The following is a 10,756-nucleotide window of genomic DNA, read 5'->3' as shown; positions in this document are numbered from 1 at the left end:
AAGAAGTTCAAAATTATAATTTTGATTGGTTTTATAGATTAAATTTATAGAATATACTTAGGGAATATGATTTTATTCCCATTTCAAGTTTAGCATACAAAAATCTTTATAGATTATTGAAGTTTTTAAGTTGTATGTTGTGTTATTGTTGAGAAAAACATGACTTCGTTTGATGCCAAGTACGATGTAAGTGTACACTTTGAGTCAAGTAATTATTCAATAACTTTTAACTCTTTTTTTGTCAGATTGTTAATAGGTATATAATTCTTTAAATTGTACAATTTTTTTTTATATTTATTGAAAGGAAAATAAATAGGCATTAACATAAGACTGATATCCTTATCAGTGTTAATTATAAAATTTGGGAAATCTTTTAGATGTATCCAGCTGGTGATGTGGGCGTAGTAGAAGGGGAAATGAACATTCCAAATCAAGGAGTTCCATCTGGGAATAGCATGGAATTTAACACTCTTGATGAACCCATCAAAGAGACATTTGTATGTTTTTTGATAAAATATAATATTTCAAATCAAGTATTTAAAAATGAAAGTCATGAACACTACTTTTCTTCTACAGATGAGGGACTTAAGAGCAGTGGGCAGCAAATTTTTTCATGTTCTTATACCTAGGGAGAAGACAAGTTTATTAAAAGAATGTAAGTTACAATGTAATAAGTTTAGCCTTTCATAGGGCAGAGCACAAATTCAAAATTTTTTATTCAAAATAGGATGTGACATCATTTCTTGAAAGTCAAAAACTACCACCCAAACCAACAAGAATGCCTCAGACCTGAGAAGAATGGGTGCATCAAACTCAGCTGACTTTTTTTATTTTCATAAAAATATATTTACAAAGTAATATTGTACAATTAAACTTATAATTAAATAGCCTAAGGGTGGTCACTCCATTCCCAAATCATTTCACAGTATCTAATTGATTTATCTTTTCTTAGATTTATAAAATCAAATTTATGTCTGTACATGAAGAAGAGTGGTTATGGATTGAGAATTTATTTTTAGACCTATAAAACCCCTTACAATTTGATGTTCTACAGTTAGTAATTTATTTATTTATTTATTAGGAAGCCAATGTGCATACAACTATCTTAATCTATAGATACATTTAAAAATTCTTTTATAATGTTGTATACTCCACTTACAGGCTAACCCGACATGCTTAATAGTATTATATACATTCTTTGTTAAACTAAAACTTTTGAAAAAAATTAACAAATCAAAGCCATAAGCAAAAGGCTGATAAAATAAATAATATGTTCTTACTTAATAACCAAGAAAAACTAAAGAATAAAACAATAACTACGAACAATGACTAACCATCTTCCAGTACTTTCATAATTTTTTGACTTCTTTTTTAAAACATGGGGCAGAGTGCTGAAAAATATCTATACCAGCTCTTTAAACCAAGTTGTTGTAGGTGATAACTATTCTACACAAGGGGGCGGATCGGCCAAGATTCGATCTAGTTAATCTAAGCCTGAATGTTAGTATTTGATAACATGTGACCTAGCATTACGCTTTGGTACCGCCAATTGAACCCTACTCAACAGATTTGGGCAATCAACCCCTCCATCTATAATATTTTTTAGGAAAGAGAGATCAATTAAGTCCCTGCGATCAGACAGTGACGATGCTTTATAAAATTTTAGAAGATCAGTGTAGGTGTTAACCTTTTTATGTATTTTATCCATGTATTCTAGGTGCCGTAAGAACTTCTTCTGGACTCTCTCTATTCTATTCTTATATTATTGTTTGTGATTATTAATCTTCATTTTATTGTATACCATTATTGCATTGCCAATGCTAATAAATAAAATGCTCTGGTTTTACTTTCCTAAAAAATTGTGGTTCTAGAGTTAATTGTGCCTATATCCAAGGAATCACCATAGATTATGCTGTCAACTCAACAAGAGTTTTGACAGCCATTAGAATTGTAGTACACATATTGTTTCATTCAATGTTTACTTTGTGTTGTTAACAAAAAAATGTTTTTCAAAGTGAAAACTTCTTTAGCAACATTGAGCACTTTTCTTGGGATGGGTATAAAATGTTAAACTCGCGTCAGGACACGTGGCTTGATTGAAAATTCGTAAGATGGAGGGACTTGAGTCTTTTGAAAATTATGAACTATATATAATATAATTTCAAAGTAGAATTTTGTAATATAAATTATTTTTTTTGTGTATGATATTGAAAGATATCAAATGAATTTTGTATTTAACCACATAAATGCTAAATTTTTATGCTGATGAATAAAGCAAATCATGCAAAATTATTCCCTAACCATTTCAAAATATTCAAAAATGCACAACATTATTGATCAAGATTTAACTTCTGCCAGCACTCAAGGAGTGCAAGCCGTTATTTTTTTACTGGTACAGCCTACTATACTGTTTGACATCATTCTAGAATGATCCTTACTGGTAAAAGCCACACAATCATCATAAATGTATTCAGTAATTGAGAAATAAAGTGAACAGTCTGTGTGGGTTCAAGTCTCAAATAAATGATGATTTATTATTTTTTCAAACTTAATTTGTACTTTAAGTTACTTTAATTAAATCTTTTAATTTCCAGGGGATTTGTGGGGCCCATTATTGCTATGTACTTTCATGGCTACCATACTGCAAGGGTCATCGGACACAGCAAATACAAAAATTGGCGATGGAGGTCCAGAATTTGCAGAAGTTTTTGTTTTAGTTTGGATAGGAGCAGGGATTGTTACATTAAATTCTAAGTTATTGGGAGGAAATATGTAAGTGTTGATTGATAATGTCTCATCTCAATTCTCTTGATTAAATATTTCAAATCTGGAACTTCAAAGATGTTGCTATAAATACTATTTTGCATAATATAATATTTATTAATGTCAAATAGTAGATAATAACAAGTACTTTTCGTAATATAATATTTGAGGATAGTTTCTTATTTAACTAGGTTAAGAGAAATTAATTCTTCTCTCTCAATGTTCTAGATAGTTTCAAAAATGAAGTGGTTCTGAATTCAACTGTTTTTAGACCGATTTGTAAAAAGTCTTATGTGAAAGGGATGCTCCCCACCATAGTTTTATTATTGTGGTAATGTTTACTGTTTTATAAATCAATTGTCAATTGTAATGTATGTATGATTTTCAGGTCATTTTTCCAGTCTGTGTGTGTGTTAGGCTACTGCCTTTTACCAGTTGCATTGTCTCTAGTCATCTGCCGGATAATACTGTTTGCAACCCAGAATACTTTCCTGTTCTTCCTGCGATTCGTCATATCCATGACTGGGTTCATGTGGGCAACATTAGGTGAGAATACACATATTTGTATACTAAAAGGCTGCTTTATCATATACAAACAAATGAATAAAAACATTTTATTAATATAATAACAATAAACCATATCTTGTTATTTGGACCACCACCTTAAAACCGGAAAGCAGGAATGAGCAAATTCGCCTCTCATTCACTGATTTTATGTTCTCATGTATGTGCCGACTGTCTTAATGAGAAATAAAGTTCTTTTAAATGAAATTGTATTTCATACTATTAGCATCACAGTTATGAAACAGGAAATGAACACAGTGTTTGACATTTAAACCTTAGATCATTTATACGTCTAAATAAACTACGACAGCTGTAAAAACGTCGAAGAATATAGACTTTAGAACTACCCTCTATTGGTCTAAACCAATTCACACGCACACTAACACAAAGTGTCATACAAATCCCGAGTGTAAGACGTAGCTTGTCACGTACACTACACTAATATTCCTGCCATGTTTTTATCGGTTGTATAAATTATTCAAGATTTAAACCTAAATTTAAAGCTAAATCAAATCTATGACAGTTTGACATTTTGCGGAAAAAGTTGGCAAGAGGAAATCATTCTTGGTTAGGCTGGCACGGTTACCAGATGGATATGGAAAAACCGAGTTTTAGTTTTAACGGGTAATATTGATGATAATAATTATAACAATAATATTCAGATTAGATTATTATTTCAACTAGCAAATATACATTATATATTTTTTTAATTTTTTTAATACAATATTTTAATTATGCATGTTGATGCAACGAAACACTCAAATGTTACAAGCTAAATGTTAAAACCTTCAAGATGGATAAATGGAATCACACTGTAAATAAATAAAGATAGTATGCGAATATTTTAAACATTATTTGAAATAGTTAAAGAATAATTTTAAATGGTTGGTGTCGTTGCCTCTTATCTGTGAGGTGCCGGTGTAATCCTCGCTCACCATTCACATTTACCCAGCTTTAAATTTAACACCAAGAACAGGGTTTCCGATGACAGTATCGTCCAGCCAACACAACTAGCGTCTGTTCACGATTATGAATGAGAACCAGCCATCTTTCGTCTATACCATATTTAAGCGAAGTTAATGACCTTCTAAGTCACGGACATTGCCCAAATGATTGCGAAACTGAAGTAGCAGTGGGCAGGGCACATAGTTCGACGGACAGATGGCCGTTGGAGCAGTAAAGTCCTCGAATGGCGACCACGTACTGGACGACGCCATGTTGGTAGGCCCCCCACAAGATGGACCGATGATCTGGTCAAGATCACCGTATTACGTTGGATGAGGGCAGCGCAGAACCAATCTTCGTGGAAATCTTTGGGGAGGCCTTTGTCCAGCAGTGGACGTCTTACGGCTGATGATGATGACATGACCCTAACCATATGAATCAAGTTTATAGTGCTGACTTTAAATTTTTCCAAATAAGTGTTAAATGGCACAATTTAATTGTTTGGCCTTTTTAAGTTGCTTTTATTATGAACATTAATAAATGGTATTTGTTTCAGCTGCTACGAAATTTCTAGGAGATAGCCAGCCGGAGGGTAAAAAGGGGCTCGCAGTATATCCCATATGTTTATTCTATTTCATATTATCATGGCTGGTATTGTCTCACAACGCTGCCTGAATGCACAGTATATCAGTAACATCAACTTTATTCACTATAGACGACTAATACACAGTGAACACTTTTAGCTTAGATTTATACGTCTAGATCATAGGTTCTCAACGTGGGCGATAACGCCCCCTTGTGGGCGTTTGAGTCTTTCGGGGGGGCAGTAGAACACCCAGAGAAAATTAGGGGGCATTGAGATGGCGCAGATGGGGCGTGGGTAGATTAAAAAATATAGTCTAAAAAGGCAAAAAAATCCACGAAAATACTCTACAAAAAACATATTCTCAAAGTGGGCGGTGAGCAAAATAAGGTTGAGAAACTATGGTCTAGATAGACAGCTGTGAAAACGTCGAAAAATTTTTTTTCGAACTACCCTCTATTTTCAGGAATGGACAGTGTCATACAAATCGCGAGTGTAAGACGTAGCTTGTCACACACACTAAACTATTATACTTGGAATGTTTTTATCGGTTGTCTAACAGCAAGATACTCTATCTAGACATATTAATTATCTAAGACATTTAGATACAAAATTAGCAACACAGATCTTATATGAATCCACAGAACCTGAAGCAATAGATTGCGATATGTTCTCTCTCACCTCAATAAGTGGACTGTATTGCTGCATTGCGGATATCTATTAGAAGCCTACTGTGTTATAAGGTTGATGATAATTTAAGACTAGTAGGATAATCTGTGAATAATATTTTAATTAAGTTATTTATAATATATAATTATAATATAAACAATTTGTTATTTTTAAAGTGATAACCCTCACTTATGGGATTTATTATACAAATCAAATATGTTACCAACATTTATGAACGATGCGGGGCTTGAACCCGCGACCTCTCGGGTTCCGTCCGAGTGCTTTTACTAACTGAGCCAACCGTTCGAGTACGCATGGATCGTTAATTTTGGTATATTTTGTTCAACTCTCAGATTTGAAAGAGCGACATCTCAAGTCAATTTGCTAAAATGCAATTATTGGGGTTGAGCAGGTTATCAACTGTAAAGTAGATCCTATAGATGAAACCACAACCTGAGAGTTAAACAAGACATACCAAGATTGACGAACCATACGTCAATCGAGCGGTTGGCTCAGTGGAAGAGCGCTGTGACGGAACCTGAGAGGTCGCGGGTACGATGTTCCGCATCGTTCATTATTTTTTGGTTACAAATGTAATTTGTATTACATATAATATATAAATGTAACTTGTAATCAATGTTTTTAGTGTGACAGCAGCATTTTTGTGATACAACGGTATTGTCATTAAGTATTACCGTATTAATTGTAAATATTAATGTACTTAGTTTTTATTATGTTATATGAAATTTTTGTTCGAAGGTCAAAATTAGTATAATACATTCAAAATGGACATGCATGTATTCCATTGTATTACATACTGATATTTCTTCTACATAATATTATCAACTGAAACTTGACTTATTCAAAAAAATATTGTATTTTCAAAGATTTTATTTTATTAAAATTTTAAATCTGTAAGTATATTTTGTTAATAATATGTGCTTTTTATCATTACTATTCAAGCCCGAGTTTCATTACTTTGTATCTTTATATCCTATATAATAAACTCCATGATAGTCAAATAAGGAAGTCTTGTATTCTCCTACATACTTAAATATTGGCATTGTTACGCGGAAAAAAAATGGATTATTTTATTTATAAATAGATAAATAATCGACCTCAACTCTGATATGTACGTCAAATAGTATTGTTTGCGTTCTAAAAATTTAATTTGCGACTAAACTTGAAATATATCAATCTACATAAACATAATCTGAGAGATAGTTAACAACCAAATAGTCAAAACCAAGTAGTTAATCTACCAACTATAGTAAGCCAAAAATAACTTTACTTTTTACCTCCTGAGAAAATACGAAATATATAAAAATTCTAATCAGTTATTCATTTTAAACTATTCTTTCAATTTGATTTCTATATGACGACGACGATTTTATTTAATTCAGAGCATTTGCATATTTATTCACCTTTTAAACCTTCCCTGGACTTCCACAAATAATTGAAGACCAAAATTAGCCAAATCGGTCCAGCCGTTCTCGAGTTTTAACGAGACTAACGAACAGCAATTCATTTTTATATATATAGATTATAGGTGAAAAACTTATATGGACTGGCGACCTATTTTGTTGACATAATACATGATGACTTCAACCTTATATTAAAGATTGGTCTCCGCTGTGCTCCAACTAGATACCGCAGACGTAGTCGCAAAGTGCGCTAACTAATACTACGCTCAAGTGGGCATACTCAAGCCAGTCTCGAACAATGTGTGACGTTGACGTGCCACATGTTCTGTTAAATTTTGCTGATAACTGAAACTCAAATGTCGGGTTCCGTAGTAAAACTTTGTAAAAATAATACTACAAGATACTAAGAAAGACACTGTAATCACATATCATCCGTAATTATTTTGTATTTTATTAATTTCAAAGTAAAATAACAGGAAGCGTATATAAGTTACAAAATTTCAAAGATGCCATTGAGTGTCAAGATGCCACACACATAAGCATCTAATAGTTGCCGTAATAAAGCGCTATAGTCCTTAGGTAGTGCGGTATCTAGTTGGAGCGCAGCGGAGATCAATCCTTAATCTAAGACTTAAAGAAATGAAAATGTCATATGAATAAATTAAGGATTGAAAACTACATTAAGTAGTACCCTAAATCTATAAAGTTAATGAAAATAGTTTTGCAAATATTTATATAATTCTTAAATAAAACAATTTGTTGTCCATTGAAGCATTTTCTTTAATTTAAAATTACAAACATACATTGCTCTAAAAATACATAATTTACTACAATTCGAGACATTCAGTACAATAATCCCTAATATGGCTAGACTAGGTAATTTTAAACACTCTTAAATCATTATATACATAATATAAAAAGCCGATTAAGTGAGTAGGTTATATATTTCAAATTGTCATTTGAACAGTTTTTGAAGTTCAAGTTCTAGATGAATATATTTACTCTGTGGTTTTTAATGGCCTGTGAAATAGTTATTCAATGATTTTGACTGGCACAGTTCAACATTCTCTAGAAGTTACAATATGTCATGTTTGACAACGGACTAGTAAAAAAAGAAGGACTCCGCGCCGTGATATTAGCAAGTGAAGCACCTTTATGCTAGTGTGTGTGCGGTTACGGGGTATACCAGTTACATAATTTTTTCACCTTTTAATAATTATATATCCACAAATACTTTTATAGTAATGTTTTTACATTTTTAAAATATTTTAATGCGACGCAAACTGATCTGTCACAGACGATGGCAAATCTCATAATGGCGGCTGATCGGCTTATATTAGTGTAAGTGTGTGCGTGGGGCTATGTATTTACACGTTTACAGGCTTGTTTTGGTACCTCACTGCTATGTAAGGTGACACGTTGTCCTTATTTTTTTACTCATCCGTGTGTTTGACTAGAGATTTTTTGAGACTTTACGTGATTCTTGGATAATTACATATCCGTATAGTAAATAGTTACAGATTCCAACTGACCGCATTCAGTTATATGAGCGTGAGCAAATAAATAATTATTTGATGAAATGGTGTTGCCATAAGAATAGACAGTACCCAAGTTTAACCCACAAAAAGATATAAAATGTTAAAGACAAATACATTAACAAGATATTGTGCACAACACTCAATTTAGCATTAATGCACTTAGGAACTCAAAGAGATTGACATATAACAGTACTCTTATTTAATTCTATAATCACTACATACTTTTTAAACCATTAATTATGTAATCCCTTACAAAGTATTTTTAACATTACGTAGATACACCAAAAATGAAGGCATATATTATGTATGAGTAGATACACATACTAAAGCTACTAACATAAATGTACCAATTTGCGTGGTTTGTATGTTGAAAACGAGTGGAATTGTATGCAGTTCATCCAGGTAACAGTAAAAAACAAAAACTTAAGCCGTCTTCACACGCTTGGCCAACTTCGTCTAAACAGTACACACAAAAATCAAGCAAGAATGTATGGGTGGGTGATTGACTTTTCATGTTCTCTAGTAATCAGCAATGTTGTTGGTTTTATGCACAAACCAAAAGTTGTCCGACTAAAATGTTGGAGATTATCCACACGCTTGTTTAAATTTGTATTGCGTGCAGACGTTATGTGATTGATATTTGGGGCGTGTGGAGTCGCCGTTATGTGCAGAAATATTATTTACTTTTATCTTTTGAGTTTCTATGTTTTCACGAATGTAAAAAAGGAAATATAGCCTAATCCCCGCGCTTTGACCTTTGACTGACGCCGCCATGTTAGTGACGTAGTTACACAACGTTTCAGACAGACACTTCAAAAATTACCAATCAAAAGTACCACTTTCTTGATGACGTCAGACGTTAATATGACAAGGTTCCGTCCCTCTTCCAACGGGCAGGGGTAACACAGAAATTTATAAAAAGAAATGGATATGTAATCGGTAATTTGCAGACTTAATTTGAACACACAACCATAGAATGTTTAGCTAAAAATGGTAACTAATTAGTGGCTTGTTTAAAAATATTATAATTGGTTATAAATAGGTACCTTGTATTATATTTACATAATATTGTAATTTAGTAGTACAAGTACAGTCACAATTTGAGCGTTATATGTCTCTATATATGAATCAGTTACTTAAATAGGTATGATTTGGTATAGTGTAAAGATTAAAAAAGTTCCATATTCATCATATAATCAAAAATTTCAATATTTCGTGTATCAAAATATTGGCTTAAAAAATGGATTCATGATATGAGGTTTGTTTTAACCACAATGAAAGAAACACATGTTGTCTCTTGGTGAATGAAATTAATGAACTATAAGATTACAACTCCAATATTAGGATGGATAGGTAACTCCGTATAAATTAAATTGTATTCGTAATAATGTTATGTTGATACCTTTGTCTATTTCTTGACAAGTAATAAATCAATTTTTATTTTATTGTATCAAAGTTTTTCTACTTTTTTTATCAAAGATAGGACGCTTAGAAATATATCTAGTGTGATTGTCGTCTCAATAATGATGAGAAGTGATAATAAACTACAGGGTATGGATTCTTGTGCATTTAGCTGGACTCAGTTCCGCTAGATTTATCAGAGGATACTTCCGGAGTTCGCGGGGGTGTGTTCTTCGCCATCGCCGGGAGCTGATAAGAGACGTGCATCTGTATGGTGTCTCTAGCCATTCTTGCGCTCTTGTAAGTGAGAGAGTTAGCTCTCGGCTTGCGTCTGGAGAAATGTCGTTCTACCCACTTGAGCATGGCCAGGACCGAGTCGGTTGAGGACAGACGACGCTCCGCCGATGTCTTCGTGATGTTGGATGATGCGATGCGGAATGTTGCCGCCATTCCCTTCAAAGCCTGTGGGGATAGTTTAAAATACAAATATTAAAGAACACTTAGCAATTTGTTATCTGTAGACAAGAAAGGAAAACAATTTTAATTCAATGCATTCGTATTGCGTAGAAATATATAAAGTTTTCTTCTATGAAGCTAATAATATCCCCGGGGATAATATAGGAGGGATTACTTAGGAGTTCATGCCATTCTAGATGCTAAGCTCTTGTTAGTATGGAGCGCACTACATTAGATTAAGATGTGGCAAGATATTTTATCCTTTTAGCAAAATCATCAACTCATTGGGCCCCAGGTATGTAGATGTTGATTTAGTCAGTGACCAGAAATAGTTCTGCTCCCGTATCTGATCTGTGTTTAAAGAGAGCCACTTCTCAACTCTTTAATCAAAGTTTTTATGTAACGTGTCGTTG

The 10,756-nt window shown here is 32.9% G+C and overlaps 2 protein-coding genes across 2 annotated transcripts in view; one reads left to right on the top strand and one right to left on the bottom strand.

Annotated features, from left to right (window-relative positions):
- LOC126971811 (protein YIPF6) lies at window positions 1-6,459 on the top strand. Its single transcript, XM_050818243.1, has 6 exons — window positions 1-186; window positions 378-497; window positions 577-655; window positions 2,595-2,772; window positions 3,152-3,309; window positions 4,829-6,459. Exons 1-6 carry the CDS (start codon window positions 160-162, stop codon window positions 4,945-4,947), a joined length of 681 nt encoding a protein of 226 aa, XP_050674200.1. The 5' UTR covers window positions 1-159; the 3' UTR covers window positions 4,948-6,459.
- A 1,244-nt stretch (window positions 6,460-7,703) lies between these two features.
- Window positions 7,704-10,756, bottom strand: part of LOC126971767 (uncharacterized) — a 47,267-nt gene continuing 44,214 nt past the window's right edge. The window contains exon 12 of the mRNA XM_050818163.1: window positions 7,704-10,349. Within this exon, the coding sequence (XP_050674120.1) occupies window positions 10,056-10,349 (294 nt within the window). The 3' untranslated portion in view covers window positions 7,704-10,055. The remainder of the gene's footprint in view (window positions 10,350-10,756) is intronic.

Source organism: Leptidea sinapis, chromosome 24, assembly GCF_905404315.1.
Source record: "Leptidea sinapis chromosome 24, ilLepSina1.1, whole genome shotgun sequence".
In the NCBI taxonomy this organism is placed as follows: Eukaryota; Metazoa; Arthropoda; class Insecta; order Lepidoptera; family Pieridae; genus Leptidea; species Leptidea sinapis.
The sequence above is the reverse complement of the archived record's forward strand: the minus strand, read 5'-3'. Positions and strand labels throughout refer to the sequence as shown.

What these genes read in the sequence shown, in the direction of transcription:
- LOC126971811 (XM_050818243.1), top strand. Translation starts at nt 160, where the DNA reads ATGACTTCGTTTGATGCCAAGTACGAT. An exon ending in AAGTTATTGGGAGGAAATAT is followed by an intron (nt 2,773 to 3,151) that starts GTAAGTGTTGAT and finishes TATGATTTTCAG; the next exon opens with GTCATTTTTCCAGTCTGTGT. An exon ending in GTTCATGTGGGCAACATTAG is followed by an intron (nt 3,310 to 4,828) that starts GTGAGAATACAC and finishes TATTTGTTTCAG; the next exon opens with CTGCTACGAAATTTCTAGGA.